This window comes from Diplotaxodon limnothrissa, linkage group LG1 (genome assembly GCF_057381915.1).
Source record: "Diplotaxodon limnothrissa isolate DT_005_m linkage group LG1, D_limnothrissa_male_GT1.1, whole genome shotgun sequence".
In the NCBI taxonomy this organism is placed as follows: domain Eukaryota; kingdom Metazoa; phylum Chordata; class Actinopteri; order Cichliformes; family Cichlidae; genus Diplotaxodon; species Diplotaxodon limnothrissa.
In genome coordinates, this window is record NC_140596.1 from 19,133,637 (window position 1) to 19,150,527 (window position 16,891).

Genomic DNA, 16,891 nt, shown 5'->3' on the forward strand with positions numbered 1-16,891 from the left:
AGTTACTGCAAAATAAATAAAATAAAATACGTAATTGTCGTGTTGTTTTAGGTTAATTAGAGGTTTCCTCCCGCCAAAAATATAAAACTGAATAAAACTGGCTTTATTTGACTTGGGTAACAAGCAATTGTTTGGCATTGCCAGTCTGTCTCCTGGACCAAAGCAAGCTTTAACTCTGAAAAATGCGAGCCGGAAGTGGTATGCGGTGCTTGCCGTTGATTTTACTGTGAACACAAAAAACTGCGAAATCAAGGAGAAGGACAGCGCCCCGAATAACTATAAACCTCTGCAAACTGCGAGCGGCACTGTGCTGGAAATGGGACCGGGGTCGTGTCCTCCGGGTGGTCGGACTTTAAAAGAGAGGTAGGGGGGCTTCTGTTTTTATCCCCAAGGTCACAAGCAGAAGCCTGGTCATTTTCTCTACATGGACATGAGTCCGTCCGCCGTGAAGTTGCCTTGCAGTGATGTTGTCGAAATGAAATCCGCTAGCAGGCTCCACTTTGTCCCTGTTTTTTCCCCCAGCCGCTTTCGGTGTTGTGGTTTAGCGGGATGATACTTTAAGGAATAGAGGGGGTTAGAGGGAGAGAGAAGAAGGCGTCCTGGTGGAGTTTTTGTGGCCTGTGATGAGCTCCGTGGGGGCCCCGGTGGGATATGTGTGTGTGCGGAATACGAAATGTGGCACGACGGGCGGCTTACAAGTTTTGCGGGTGGGACTCCATCCCCGGGCTGATGGTGGAAGTAAAGAGCAGGGCTGGCCGAGGCGTGTTATCCGACTCAGTGGCCTGCTTTCTGCCGGGTGAGGCTAATCCAGTAATCTGTAATAGAGGTGGTGGCGTTTCATTGTAGCACCATCCTCCTCCTCCTCTTCCTCCTCCTCAGAAACCACAGAAACTACGGATGAGCGCTCTGTCTGCACAGTGGGAGCGACATGGCTGTTTTTGCTCGTCTGCTTCTTAAATGCCCCATAATTGGTCGATTAATTGAAGCCGTTATAATTAATCAGTCGGTGCTTTCCTCCTTATGTGCAGTTTTGTGGTAAAATACACACTTCGGAGCAGTTTTGTTCAGTTTAAACCAGTTAAGATACCACCTTTACCTTTACCCGGTACCTCTCCATAACCCGCTTTATTTTCAATTATGGAGCATTATAGCTTTAGTAATAAAGACATTAATCAAAATACTATCGTTATGTTTAGTTTAGTTATGATCGAATCGCCATATGTGACAGCTCCAACCTCAACCCTGTGTTTTGGAGAAGAGCTAAAGGACTTTTGATGAGCTTCCATTATAATATACCTCATGCAGTTGTTTTACTTAGATCTATAGGGTACATGTTATTATTTATTAAGGCAATTTGCACTACCTCTTACACAATGTCAGCTTTATTTTTAGTGTTAGTTAACTAACTTATTTTGACTTTTGTTTTGTCTGTTGTGTATTAAATTTCTTAGTATAAGGCCCAAATTAGGCACCTGTAGCACTTTAACTTTGTTGTTTATTTGTCATGTTTATCATGTTGCTGTAACACAACAGTTCCGTTTCCTCATTAAATTATCTAACTAGCTATCTTATCTCCCTGACTACCAAGAAGCCTTCAACCCCCATTCTTGTTCTTTATTTATATACTTTTTCTATTTATTTAAGTTATTATCATTATTGTTATTAAGAAATGTGACATATTCTGACCATATAAAAAGCTTGTAGTGAAGATAAAAATGCAGATTTTTATTTGCCGTATTAAGCTAGCTATATGTGTTTGAGCATTCAGTGCATTAAAGTTATTTATTTTATTTTATTTTTTGGTTGTTTTTTTTTAAACAAAGCCCTGGTCTTGTGAGGTGTTTGGGAACAGTATCCTCTTTGTTCCCCCCCTGCTGCGTGGAGAGGATTAATCCAGCTAATCATCTCTAATGTATGTAGGGGAAGGGATAAAATCACATCTGATGGAGAGGACACTGAGCGACTGGGTCTCGTTATTATCAATATAACCAAAGCCCGCTGGTGTATGACATATTTATGTGAGCGTGCAAGATGTGGGTTTCCCTCTGTCTCCTCTGTGTGTGTGTTACCATGATGACTTTGCACTTTCATAGCCAAGTCCTGCACATGTTTGGCTAAAGGTGATTGGTGGTGGGGATGTTTTATCCGTGAAAAACTCTTATAGGGCGTTACACCTTTTCTTTGCCATGTTCTAAGCACGATCAGCTCCAGCTAATCCCCCCTCGTGTGCAGCAACTAAGATTAGTGGGTTTAAGTGGACCCCCCCTAGTCCCTGTGTGAGAGGAGGAATAAATTCAGGGTGTATACGCTCATATCATATCACTGGTATTGATTGTGATTAGGTTTTGATTGTGTAATCTGTGAGAAACTGGTGCCACAATTCACTGTGTCCTGTGCTGACTCATTCACAGACCCCATGTGTTAATATGGGTTTGGCCCCTGCTTGGCGGATTTACTTTGGTTTTAAGTCTACAATCTCTTTTGTGACTAGTTTAGCTCGGGCACGACCCTCTCTTCCTAAAGTTTTCCCTGACGGCAGCAGCGTCGCTCTAATCTGCACCTTTACTAACTTAGCTCGGCGCGGTGAAGGGGTGAAAAGAGATGGTTTTCGATTCTCGGGCCAAACGTCTGTGTAGAATTTCCTGTGTAGAGTCAGCCGTGAGACTTCCTGTATGTACTGTGGTGTTGGATGTGGAGTGGAGGGTGGGTGGAGTGGCAGGGAAGGAAGGGGAAGAGAAGCACAGGCAGACTGCACTCGCTGCTGTTGTCAGCCATGGCCACTGTGGTTGTTGCTAACGCGAAGCTCGCCGTCTTGCAGACAAAGCAGTATGGACACACTGAGGAAGTGAAAGAGGGGATTGCATCCTCTTTTTTTTTCTCCTTTCTGTTTTCTCTGTGCTCTTAGCTGAATCACTGATCGTCTTAAAGGAGCTGCAGTCAGATACAGTGAGGAGCGAAGCTAAGAGGGACATTTTGTTTCTAATATCTGCTTTTTGTGTAACTGCAGGACATGTTCTTCAGTCTGTTAAAGCCACAGTGCTGCACACAACTCTCCAAGCATGTTTCAGCACTATTGATATCTCTTTAATCAGCAGGTGGGCAGCACCCTTTCTGCCCTACTTGCCTGTTTTGAATGTGCTTAAACTGAATGATCCTGGTGGCCTCATCAGAAATCATCCCATCTATCGCTCTCTTTCTTCCTCCCCCTCCTTCAGCACCGTTTGATCCAAGAGAAGCGTGCCTTGTAAGGAAGCAGGATGTTCACAGGCTCCACCAAACTGCCACCCACTAAAACCCCCCAGCCCGAGCGGCTGGATGAAGTGTACGCTGCCTTACGCCGAGGCCTACAGTGAGTAAACACATTTCAGGCTCAGTTTAGGGATGGCTGCCAGGTGGAATATCTCTGAACACGCAGGAAACAGCTGGGCCTCTTTCTTTAGCATAACGAAAGCAAAGATGATTTCTTTTTCGCCATCAGGTCGTACCTGCAGGTCCACCAGCTGGAGCTGGACAGCCTGGGTCAGCAGATCAGAGAAAACAAGAGGAATGGTCGCTTGGTGAGTCAAACCAGTCGGACCAGTACTGGGTGTGATCAGTATCATCATCCGCTGCTTTGATTTGTGTTTTTGATCGGTGTGTTTTTTTTCTCTGCAGGGGTCTTTGTATGAGTTGGATAAGGTGAGATTCAGGCAACGAAACTGAAATAAATAATTTTCTTTACTAGTTTGGCAAGTGTAATAATCATATTCTCCTCTGCAGCACGTGAAAGCCATTGAGAGGTTCATGCGTCGCTTGGAGTTCCACCTCAGCAAGGTGTGTATTTACACATTCAACCCGTAATGAATGGCAGTGAGGGAAAGGACAACAGGCCATTGAAAAGGTGCTGCTCTGTATAATTCAGTAGGGCATTTTAGCATCTTTCAGCACATCACATCAAAACAATACATTATTTTTAATGGCTGCTGTGGACCAGTGTCTTTGTTCACTCACTGCTTGGGAGGCAGCTATTTATAGCAGCAAGTCCCTGATAAAGCCAGTTTGTAGAGATGCCAGGATACCAGATACCCAGTACCAGTAGAATTACATGATTCCAGAAACAAAAACCAAATGATTACTCCTTTATTAAAAAATCATTTTTAAATCTCTGACATGGTGACGGCACTCTGTTTATTTGAATTGTTAACATTATATTTTGGAGACACGACACAGGCTGAAATGTTAGGTTGGTTGCTCAGTAACCTGCTAACATTACCTTGAGGTATAAAGTTTGTTACATTAGCTTAAGCATTTGTATAATGTTCGCTAGGGATGGGTTATAAAGCCTAAAATCCAAACTTTGAGTTTTGTATCTAAAACGTTGCATTCATCCGTGTATTCTAAATTTTACTGCAGGTTTTATTTAAGCCTTTTGAAATAGGATGATTGCTTTTGATACACCCTTTATATCCAAAAAACTCACAAAAATACAAGAAACAATACAACAGCCTAAATACTTAAGCTCCCACCCCTCGTTGAACGCCACAGAATAAAAATGAGTTTTAAGCTTTACTTTAAAAATGTGCAAGGTGGGTACAGCCTAGCATGACCTGCTCATTCCACTGTTTAGGGCCTAAAACATAAAACACATTAATAACAAAAATAACATTTAAAGAAATATTATACATTTCAAGAAAATCTGTGATATTTCTGATACAGAAGAAAACATTACTGAATAATGTTTTATCAATGCCTGGTACAGGCAGCAGCATTTATAAGTGTTAGTAAATGAGTTCCCACATTTCCAGTAAGGTTCTGTCATTGATGATGCACTTCCTAATTTAAAGTACAACTCTACTAAAACAAGCTGCAGCATTATAGTGTAATAGTGATGACACAGCACAAGTCAAATGTTAGCACAGAAATGGCCTGGGTAGGGTTTTCCCCGGTAACTTTAGGTCAAAGTATAAAATACATGCTTAACTAATATAGCAGTGCACACTTTACCAAACAAAATGCTAAATATGCCAGAATAACATCATAAAGTACTTCCTTATCTGACTCATAATGCTTTTTTTTTATCAACAAGTCTGTTTGAGCCTAACCAACACAAGAGTTTTAACACAAAGACGGATACCGATATGTGTCATGTGTGTTTCTTGCACATGAAACATAAAACTTTTCCCCTAGAATTTGCCATTTATTTGTTCATTTATTGGATCAGCTGACTGTTGTGTTTGTGGCGTTCCAAATGTGGTGCTGACAGAGAAGCTGCAGGCTGATGTGGTATTGATGTCAGCCTGCTGTGCGAGCTGCATTGCAGCATGGACACTAAAGTTTGTGAATGTAATAACTTAAGAATGAAGCGACGTAGGATTTTGAAATTCACGCCACAGGTGCATCTACAAAAACTGTTGGGCAAGTTTGAATACTTGTGAATTCTAGTGACTCCAACCTCAACTTTTCTGAAAATCACCTAGGATTTTCAAATTTATGCCATAGGAGCATCTAATAGGATGCTGAGTGGTTGCATTAGTCACCACCAGTATTTTTTAATTTTCATTTATCGGACGTTATCAGTGCTGCTACTGACAGATTGGTAGATGGCTAATATTAGTCGAAAATATCGACCCTGAAGATAGACTAGAAAACTTGTAGACCTAGTTTGCCTCCATTAGTTCTCCAACAATGGCCGCCTTGCAACACTCTGTACTAAAAAAGAAAAAGTACCATCACATTTTCAGAGTTTTGGTAGTGAGAGGTGTTTTGGATCTTTTGACATCCCTGGTTTGCACTGCCTGATGGCCACACGGAAAAGCAGAGATTAAGATTTGCTGGTGGAACATGTAGAAGTTAAAGAGGAAGCTATTTTCTCAGGAGGTGGTGGAGACCAAAACAGAGCAAAGGGGATGCTGAATATCGGATTTAAATTCAGCAGACAACTCCCAAAGGACGCTAATGTTGCTTTGTCACTCATTATATAACCTGCAACATTTATGAAATATAAATTAATGCTATTTTGTTTGATTAAACCGCAAAGGCACTAAACTTTTGTAATGTTTGCATTTCCAGGTTGAAGAACTGTACGATGCTTATTGTATACAGCGGCGACTGCGTGATGGAGCTAGCAAGATGGTGGCAGCCTTTAACTCTGCCAGTGGCAGCAAGGAGGCCCGAGAGAGTCTGAGTGAAGCCAACAAGGGCTACAGGGAATGTACAGAGGCAAGTAATGGGTGTGGTTCTGTTAGATGTTTCTATCATAACATGATTGTTTGTGTGCTTTGGGCTGAAGTGAATGACTAGTGAATTACCGATTAATCCAAAACCAAAGAAAAAACACATCTAAGAAGCAGAAAACATGAAATATCTGCCAAATTGACTAATAAGTCGCTAATTTTTTCGGCTCTTAATTTAATAGGAAGCTGTACAATATTCAAAGCTGTGTCTGCTTTTTTTCTCTGTAGCACATGTGCTCACTTGAGAGCGAATTAGAAAGTCATATGGGAGAATTTCATGTGAAGATGAAGGGTGAGTCGCTTTCTTAGCCCATGTGACTTCCCATTTGCTGCACTGTAAATGAGCTCAATTCTCACTTCTCAGTTTCTGATGTTTCAGGATTGGCTGGATTTGCACGTCTGTGCGCTGGTGACCAGTATGAGGTAGCACAAACACACAGGCGCACATTTTTATTTGCGTATCTGCGTCACCATTATCACACCCACTACTTTTGGCCCCGGCAGGTTCTGATGCGTTACGGTCGCCAGCGCTGGAGACTACGAGGCCGCGTAGAAGTCAGCAACAAGCAGATGTGGGATAGCGAAGAGTATATTTTCCTGCCTCTCATCACAGAACTGCTGTCAATCAAGGTAATGATACCACATTTATGTAAATCTTATGGAAAACCTGCAGTGTGATAGTTCATCTTTTACTAACTCCTACAGCCATTTTAATATGCAAAACACTACAAACAGTTTGCTAGTAGGAAGTGTTATAATTTTTTGTTTTTAAGCAAATGACGGATGTTATTGGTCCCCAAAGGTCAGAAAGTTCCAATAACAGCGACTGATCACATGCTCTGTGTACAGAGGGTGTATCCTCCCACCTGAGTTTGTTTCCAGCCCTGACAATTTACTCCACTCCATTCTCTCCCCACGTTTATTACATCCAGCTGCCTCAAAAAAAAGATCAGCAAATCAAAAAAAAAGCAGCTCAACAAGTAGAAAGGCGAAATAATAAAGTAAAGTCATAAATAAGTAAAATAACTCAGTAATATTCATGAAAGTCAATCGAAGCAAGAAAATAAACCCATTTTTGGGTCAGACAGGTACATAGATTACAATATGGTAAGACAGAAGGACCACAAGGAAAAACATGTAGAGCAAACATGTAAAACATGTATGTCTTAAAATACAATTTTGTACCATCTTTAATGACTTTAAACAGCAGGCTGTGCCAGTGAGACATGAGAGATTGTTGAAGCTGTTAAAAAAATAGGCGATGATCAGTGAGTAGCAGTATGGCCTTATACAGATGTGATTGATGGAGACATGTCTAGAGAAGGCATGGGAGAGGAACTGTGGTACCACATGAGAAGGATGTGAGGGTGGTTAAGGTCACGTATGAGGACAGAGACACAGTGGTGAGGTGTTTGGTAGGAGGGACAGATGGGTATAAGGTGGAGGTAGGATTACATGAGAGATCAGCTTTGAGCACCTCCTTGTTTGCAGTGGTGGTGGACAGGTTGACAGGTGAGGTCACACATGTTTGCAGACAACAATGGGATTAGTAGTGAGAGTAAGGAGCAGGAAGAGCATCTGGAAAGGTGGAGGTATAAAAGTAAAGGAGATGAAGAGGAATAAAAGTCAGTAGAAGCAAAAAATAAAATAAAATACATATGTATCTGAATGTAGTGGTGTAAATAGCTGGAGTCACCCATCCAAACAACAGGAAGTGTACAAGAGAGGTGAAGAAGAGAGTTCAGGCGGCAGCGGGAGGTACAGGATTGGACATCAGTACATCAGAGAGAGCTTAGAGACAAAAGTTAGAGGGGCGAGGCTGAGACGTTTCAGACGTGCAGAGGAGGGATGGTGGATATATCGGACAAACGATGGCAGAAAAAGCAGCTCAGTAAGCAGAGAGTGTAACGTGTAGCAGACAGTGTTTGAAATAAAGATGAGGATAAGGACGGATGTGCTGGGTTATTTCATGAGGTAGTTAGATGCTTCCTGTAGCAGTGGAGCTGAACCGTGATCTTTATCATGTTTTGACTACACTAGAAAAAAATACTTGTTGGTGGTCAGTTTGGTTTGTCACATACGCCCAGAATAACTCGCTAATATATTCCCTGCTGTTAGAGACGTGATTCATTCACTTTGTCTTTGTTTTCTTCTGTTGTTTGTTTTTTCCATGTACAGATTAACAACTTCCAGACAGATAATTCTGTAGTCATAATAAAAGTAATAATAACCTTTACCCTTGCTCTTACACACGTTCATATATGTGTGTTTGTATCCACCTCTGAAAGCTTTAGATGACCACATGGTCTCTGCTCTCACGATGGGGTTTGTATTCTTCTGTTTCTAAGGTGACGGAGCTGAAGAGCCTGGCCAATCACGTGGTGGTGGGCAGCGTGTCCTGCGAAATGCTCGATCTGTTCTGCCCGCTGCCTCAAACACTCGCCGTGGATATCAATGACCTCGGGACAGTAAAACTGAACCTGGAGGTCACCTGGAGGTATTCAGACCTGCTACACACACACACACACACACACACACACACACACACACACACACACACACACACACACACACCTCAGTTTACATGTGCAGCTTTTTTTTTATTCACACGTCTTTTGTCTCGTTTCTTCTTTCTTCAGTCCGTTTGATAAGGATGACCAGACATCTTCCTCCAGCACAGTTTCTAAACGCCTGCTGTCCAATCAGAGCCCTCCAGACACACCTTCTATGCGAGAGCAGGTGTTTTATGTGAGTGACAACATGAGAAACATTCACCAACAGCTTTTTCCACTAACAACTTCTCCTTCACACCTGTTCTCCTAACATCGCTCGGTCCCAATTTCTATAAATCAGCTTCTTGCATTTATGCTAAACTGATGGGTGTCATTACTGTGGTTTCACTGGCCTGTTCTGTTTCAGCTGCTCCCCGACTGCTTCCTCTGTAGCGGTAGCGCTGATGTGTGTGAGGATGTTCGCAGAGGGTTGTGTGGGTGTGGTCGTGATGTGCCTGAGGCGAGCAGAGTGAACGATAGCCGTAGCGAATTGTGTGACAGCAGCAGTATGTTGGAGCGGAGCTGTGGTCCTTGTAGCTGTTTAGTAGTGGTTGAGTAGAATTCCAATATGTTCCTCCTCTTCCTCGCCTCGATGAAGAGCATGGCTCGGTGTAGGCACTGGCAGAGCCGCTTGCTGGTCAAGGCCTTCCACGGGGTGGCGGCGGACAGGGCGGCGACCTTCCGTTGTGAACTCAGCCATGCAGCGCCTCAGTTCACCACAGCAGAGTCGGTGTGTTGGGATGTAGTCGTAGCTTTAATATAGTTTATAGTGACGGAACAATTATTAACTAGTTTGTTAATATCCAATCAGATCCTAACCCCCCCCCCCTTCAAAAAAACCCAAAAACTGATTGTGTTTAATTTTTAATTCCAACTGATCCAAGTTTTGTTGCGGAGATTTGAGTTTTTCTTATTTAATCAAGAAAGTTCAGTGTTTAAAGTAATGACATTTCACAAGTTACCAAGGTCCCAAAATTGTCCATCAACATCGCCTACACACAATCTTGCTATTGCTGGGTTGGACCCTCTTTTACCTTCGTTACCTCCTTAATTCTTCATGGCAGAGATTCAACAAGGTGCTGGAAATGTTCCTCAGAGGTTTGGTTCATAATAACATGATGGCATCCCAAAGGTGCTCTCTTGGATTGAGATCTGATTGTGGAGGCCGTTGGAGTACAGTGAAGTTATTGTCATATTTAAAAGTTCCAGTTTGAGATAATTTAAGTTTCGTGACACACAAGCAGTTGTTTTTATAACATCAAAGCTTTCAGCAGAGACAGGATGGTGGTCATGAAGGGATGGACATGATCAGCAACAATACTGAGGTAGTCTGTGGTGTTTAAGTATGGTTGGTTGTTGTGAAGGGGCTCAAAGTGTGTGGAAAAAAACATAGCCTCCACTGCCAGAAGCACTCTGAAGCGTCGACACACAGGATGGGTCCATGCTTTCATGCTTCCTTCAAATTCTGACCCTGCCATCTGAATGTGGCAGCAGGAATTGAGACTGATCAGGCCAGGAAACATTATTCCAGTCTTCTGTTGTCCGATGTTGGGGTTTCCTCAGTTTCCTTTTGATAGCTAAGAGGAGCAGCACCAAGTGTGGTCTTCTGCTGTAGCCCATCTGCTCCAAGGTTTGATGTGCTGCCATTCTTCTCTGATGTCTGGCATCAACAAAGCATTTTCAGCCAGAGAGCTGCTGCTCACTGGATAGTTTCTCGTTTTCAGACGGTTCTTTGTAAATCCCAGAGATGCTTATGTGGGGAAAATTGGTGCCAAGCCCATCTGGCACCAAAACCACACCATATTTGAAATCATTTAAATCCGAGCTCTTCCCCATTCTGATGCTCAGTTTGAACATGTGATTGGATGATTAGAGATTTGCATTAACGCAAAGTTGAACAGGTGTAACTAATGAAGGGGCTGATGAGTACATGTTACACTGGTGAGAATATTAGCAAAAAAACTGAGTGAGAAACCTAGGACACTGCATGCTCGTACAGAAGCATCTCTGCTTTATCACCTGTTTTACTCTAAATAGAACTACATTTACAAAATAAAAATATTACGTCTAATAGGACCAGAAACAAGTGAGTTCATATGACAAACTCATCAGTGGAGCTTTTTTTCATAGATCACTGTGACATCAGCTTTACTTTTGTCCTGTCTTTCTCCCCTCAGACCCAACATTCATGTTACGTGGCCGGCCCTCCCTGAGCCCGGTTCTGTCTGAAGTTTCTTCCTGTTAAAAGGAAGTTTTTCCTTCCCACTGTTGCCAAGTGCTTGCTCACTGTCCGATTGTTGGTATTTTCTCTATATTATCGTAAAGTCTTTCTCTTCCAGTCTAAAGCACCTTGAGGTCACTGTTGTTGTGGTTTGGCCCTATCCAGATAAAACTGAACTTTTCAGGGGATCATGTCCAACTTGAGAAACTGTGGCTTTGTTTTTGTGAAAACCCTGGAAACAGTCAGATTACTTTAGTTGAATGCTTTTATCTTTAATCTTCCCCCATTTAAAGCTTTAAGGATATAATTTAATGATAGGTGTTCAGTTAGCATTGTGCTGCGTATCACAGTACAGGTGATTTAGTTTCTTGTTCTGATCTCGTTTCCTTTCATCTCTAGTCTCTGCTGAAGCGTCAGGGGGAAATGGAGAATGGGACGGTCTGGTCCAACTCCTCTGAATCCTCCGATGACTCATCCAGTCCAGCACTGGCTCATCACGCTCAGAGACTGACGGCGTCCAACTTGCTGCAAACCACTCTCACCACTCAGCTGTCATTCACGCCACACAAGTCCAGTGCATCAACGCCCTCGCTCTCATCCAACCAAGAGGAGGATGAGACCGAAACCGGGGAGGTTTTTCCTCAGACGAATGGCCATCTCCAGGCTTCCTTCTCCCACGGCCTCGCCAGTGAGAGCAGCCCGGATTGTACCGCAACTGACAGAGTGTCTGTCCAATCAGAGGAGCTCTCTGAAACCTCGGCAGACCTGAGCTGCTCCTGCCCCGACATCTCTCTGCCTCCTGCGGCGTTTGTGCCTGCGGAGGTGAACGATGACGCGTCCGTGGACTCGTTAGCCCAGGCTGAACAGACTGAAGCACAGACAGACACTGAAGCAGCAGCAGAGGAACACAAGGTAGACCAAAGTCAACCACACCAGTCCGTCCAGGAGATGAAACATGGCGAGGACGCTCCAGCGGTGAGTTCAGGAATAAATTTAACACATTCGTCTATAAACAGTGACGTATTTAACTCCTCCGTGTGTTTCTCCTCAGCCTCCTTTCCCCACATCTGCGAGTTTTAACCAGGAAGTCGAAACTGCCCTTGAAAGCTTCGACTTTCTCAACTGCTCCGATCTTGATGAAGAAGAGGAAGAAGAACAAGAAGACAGAGGAGAGAAAGAAGAGGAGAGAGGAGAAAAGGAAGAGCAGGATAATAAATGTAAAGAGGACCAAAACAAAAAGGAAGAGGAGGAAATAAAGGAGGAAGAAAAGAATGCAGAGAACCTGTACTGTGGAGGAAGGTCAGTCAGTGTGGGGACAGAAATGTTTGTCGACCGTGTCCACAACTGTTAACCTCGGTTTCTTTATAACAGACTATAAAGCTCCACACCAGCAGGTAGGAGCTGGTGTGGAGCTTTACAGTTAAGTATAAACGCAACTTTAAAAACTAATCATTAACCAAACTCAGAGAAACATGGAGCATTTAGGAGCTGATGAAACCGGAGATGAGAGACCCAAAAAGAAGCAAAATGAGAGGGAAAATCTTTGAAGATTAACATCAGGAATCGTTCTTGTGTCTCCATTTCTTCCATTGTCTTGAACATGTTTAGATTTTGATCCTCAGAGGTCATCGTGGCAGTAATTCTAGTTTAATCATCAACAGTCAGGTCTCCTCAGTACAGTACTACAGTGTTTCCAGGTATTTGGCAGATGGATATTTCCAGCCATAATCTGCTGTGCAAATGCTGTTTATTATATTTCTTACTGTGTTATGAAATATCACAGCTTTGTTAACAATACTGTAGATGTTTAAAGTTCCTGATATCTGTGACTCTGAACTAAAAGGCAGAAATGTGAAAGTTTTATTCTGACTCTGTTGCTCGTAATAATTTAATGTGGCCGCTAATGTATACACGTGTACACATACTGTATGTCAAAGATGGACGTGGCTTACCAGAGGGGGTGAGGGGCAACTCTCCCCTCCCCATCTATATGGCTCTCCCTTTCCTTCAGTAGTTTTTGAGCTGCTCAACATGGCAAACAACAATCAAATTAGAAACTGCTGTTAACTTTCAGCACTCACAATCCGTGGCAATAGGACTTTGGGAGGAGGATCCCATTCTTTTTAAAGATTTTATTACATCACTAAGCTATTTGAGAGTAAAAACTATCATTAAACAACTAAACAAAACAGAAATGAACCGTATTCAGAGTCTCAGGAGCCTCAGAAAAATCCTAGAAATATTCCTGCTGTGTGTCAAACACACTGATATCAGATTTCCCTACAAGAGTGAGCTGTGCAGCTTCTTCTTTCTACCTGTTAGCAGCTACACACTGCTGTTGTGATATCCTGCAGTTATTCTACCTCTTTTCTTTTGTTTTTGATTTACTAGTGGTTGTGAAGCTGCTGCGACAGGCTGATATAGAGGAGCTTTAAAACTGCTGATCTCAGTAAATCCAAGTTTTCTTCTTGCTTGTGTGGATATTTGCAGACCTGGGCAAAAGTGGACTCTGGGCTTGACATAATCAAAGCAGACTGTTTTCCTAGGAGAATCTACTGTAGAGGAATATTTATTAAACTGACAGCATTTTGTGGTGTTGAAATTTGGGATTATTTCATATTTTTAGCTTGTTTGTCCAGTTTCAAAGCACCAAGGTGGTGATGGCCAAAATAGAATTTCAAAAAGAAACCAAATGGCTGATGTCACAATGCCTGTGCATCTTTTTTATACAGTCTGTGTGTACACATATATTTATGTGAGCTTCTTTACGGTAAAACGTAACCGTGACGTTCTGTCTCAGAAACAGAAGTAACTCTAAATCGAGAGATCCAGGCTGAACGTGATACTGTGTCAGTGAACAGGTGCATTTATGTCAATGTCACAGCATTTTGTTTTGTCTCACTCAGCAGTGATGAGGAAGAGGAGGCTGATGGTCTTGAGATCCTTATGGAAGCTCCAGAAGGATTTAGGAACTCTGATGAAGATCGTTTCTCTGAATCACAGGTAAACAGACTATAATGTTCTTTAATGCTCTTTGATTGTTTTAGGTGTGGCGATGTGAGACGTTACATCTGTGATTGTAGCTCGTTAACGGCAGCATTACTATTTATTGCACAGTTTTCTTATAAAAATGCAGTGTTTTATAGTTGCTGTGGTCCATCCCACTTTAACTCTGGAGCTGTGTGTGTGTCATCTGTCATACCAAGTCTGTTTCTAGGTAGTGTGCACAATTTTGTTTGCACAGTGACAATAAAGGAATTTGACCTTGTAGAGTAAGAGTAGAATTTTGGGACATAATTATTCACACTGTGTGTTCAGCATAAAGCCTCAATCATACTTTCTATGTTTGTGAATCTGAGTTGAGTGACATAAATTTTATCATCTCACATGGGGTGTTGCATGTTTGCTTTTTGTGATCATATTGACGCGTCCATGGAGAATACACCACTAAAGAGAGGAGCCGAAAGAAGCGTATCAGAGTGCAGGGGGTGTAGCAATCCTTAACGTGTTTTAGTGCACACAGTTCATAATCTAAGAGGGTCGGTGCATATTCTAAATGCATGATGCATATATACATTCATGTTTTATGGTCACCATCTGATGTAGGTAAACTGAATCTATAAGGTGCTGCACCGTGCTGCCTTTACCAATGAAGAATTGTGTTTTATTTTTCAGGAGTCGAGCGTGGGTGACGTGCAGGATTTGGGTCATATAGAAATTTCTGAGGGTAAGGAAGAGGAGCACAGCGAGGGAGGCGAGGATGACGGTGAGGAGTCAGTCAGTAAACACAGGTGGTAGTTCTTCAAACTGCAGGTGTGAGGGGTTTAATTTTCCCTCTTTTTAATCTCACAGGAAAGGATCAGGAAGAGGGTTGTTCTAGTCCCAGCCAGGTGGACCTACCTGACTTCGAGTGAGACCACGGATCCACACTTAAACCATTTCTCCCACTCTGGTGCCATCTGTGTCCCTCTTACACTGCAGGATTGGAGGCCTTGAGGATGTTCCACTTACTGCTCAGACAAACAGGCTCCTCCCAATCACGGTGGAGTTTGTGCACATATTCGCCTTGTTCTCACCAGGAATGATAAACCTCGAGGTTTCTATACCTCAGTCGTGACTGTAAACACACACACACATACACACACACACACACACACTTCCTCCTCTTCGTCCTCTGACAGTAATCATACTTTGAACGCAGACTTTATCATGTGCTCTGGGTTAAAGTGGGACCCCACTTAAGTTTACACTTTCATAAACTGCTCCTGTCATGTGAAAAAAAACATTTCAGGAACAGCTTAAAAAGCGGCCTTTTTTGTTTTTTTTAAGTGATCTAATCATTTTCAGGTGGTTTTATAATTTAAAGTTGATGTTTTTCAAGCTACAGAGACGCATACAATCAGCTACCAAGATGCATTATAGTGACTTCAGAAAAAAAAAAGAAAAAAGAGAGAGTATTTGTGGATATGGAAGAACTACCGAGGTATTGATGTTCAGTGTTAACTCTCTGCACAGCCCGGAGCTCTTTCATTGCGAGACAGGGCTTCTTGAGCATGTGATGTTTGTCTGAAGACATGAAGTCATTTCCAAAGCAGCAATGTACCCTGAAAGTGAGAATTTTAGGCTTTCAGAGACAGTTAATGTTTAGAAACACACTCGGAGTGAATTTAAAGGTCAAAATCGTACCAGCGCCTAAGCTGTTATTAGAAATGAACACTTGAAGGATAGCAGAAGTGCGAAACTGTATTTAAACCTGCATGTGTAGCTGCCTCACACACACATACATACACACACACCGCCAGCATGTCTGCATTACAAAGCTCAGCTGATCAGTTTAGGTGTGTAAGCTATGCTCCGCTCTGAGAAAGCCATCCGGTCTGTGACTGTGTCAAAAAAAAAGAAGCCGCCTCACGGGGGCGATATAGTCCGTCATGCTTTACATGTTTCTTTAACAGCCTCGTCATTCAGAAAGTGCCTCAAGCGACGTTTAGGTTTTAAATGCCATGACAGGAGAGATCAGGCAAAGAGAACAGTGTTTATTTTCTGAATTACTTTGAGTGTGCACAATAAGAGATATTTACTGTTTCATATAAAGAATTGTATATGTCTTGAAATGTCGAAATGTTTATGTTCAGAAATGTTTAAACTTTATAAAGGTTTCTTTAAAATTAACACGTGCTGCTGTGTTGAATGAATCAACTTTAGTCTCGCATGTCATCAGGAATGTGAAAGTATTTTATGTCCCCAAAATAACAGGAAAATGTACAGATGTCTGTTAGGGTGAGACTTTGTTACCTCTTAACTAGATACCGCTCAGTCATGGTTATATGAGCAGCCTCCCACCAAAGGCTTAAAGTGACCAAAGTGGGATTGTTTATGGATATTTATACTTCCTGTTGTTGCATTTTTACTTTTAAAATTGTTTCTTACTACAAACTAACCAGCTACTTTATAAGTATACCTGTTCAGCTGCACAAGTATCTAATCAGCCAGTCACATAGCAGCAACTCAAATGTATTTAGGCAGGTACACGTGAAGTTTAAACTGAGCATCAGAATGGAGAGAAAAGGTGATTTAAGTGATGTTGAACATGCTGGTCTACTGGGATTTTCCCACACAACCATCTCTAGAGTTTACAGAGAGTCGGTCAAAATATAGAAAATATCCAAAGGGTGAAAATTCCTTTTTGAACACCACACTGACCCTTAAAGCAGAAGATCACACAGGCTCACCAAAACTGGACAGTAGAAGGTTGGAAAAACTTTGTCTGGTCTGACGAGTCAACAGTTCAGACTGTTGGTGGTATAAAAGGTGTGGGAGATGTGCTCTTGGCACACTTTGAGCCTTTAATACCCACTGACTGGCATTTAAACACTGCAGACTGACCGAGTATTATTGTTGACCAT

At 42.3% G+C, this 16,891-nt stretch overlaps 1 protein-coding gene across 2 annotated transcripts; it reads left to right on the forward strand.

Annotated features, from left to right (window-relative positions):
• Nucleotides 1–231: 231 nt before the first annotated feature.
• LOC146639677 (rho family-interacting cell polarization regulator 1-like) lies at nucleotides 232–16,042 on the forward strand. 2 transcript variants are annotated; one of them, XM_085354611.1, is made up of 16 exons: nucleotides 232–363; nucleotides 3,216–3,349; nucleotides 3,479–3,557; nucleotides 3,655–3,678; nucleotides 3,760–3,813; nucleotides 6,049–6,198; nucleotides 6,441–6,504; nucleotides 6,592–6,635; nucleotides 6,717–6,842; nucleotides 8,561–8,709; nucleotides 8,852–8,960; nucleotides 11,385–11,960; nucleotides 12,037–12,284; nucleotides 13,892–13,988; nucleotides 14,661–14,751; nucleotides 14,838–16,042. In XM_085354611.1, the coding sequence occupies exons 2-16, from the start codon at nucleotides 3,258–3,260 to the stop codon at nucleotides 14,897–14,899; spliced, it is 1,965 nt and encodes a 654-aa protein (XP_085210737.1). In that variant the 5' UTR covers nucleotides 232–363; nucleotides 3,216–3,257; the 3' UTR covers nucleotides 14,900–16,042. The 2 variants fall into 2 exon arrangements, with proteins under 2 accessions (XP_085210737.1, XP_085210744.1); XM_085354618.1 differs by having other exon boundaries at nucleotides 13,895–13,988.
• The last annotated feature ends 849 nt before the right edge of the window (nucleotides 16,043–16,891 follow it).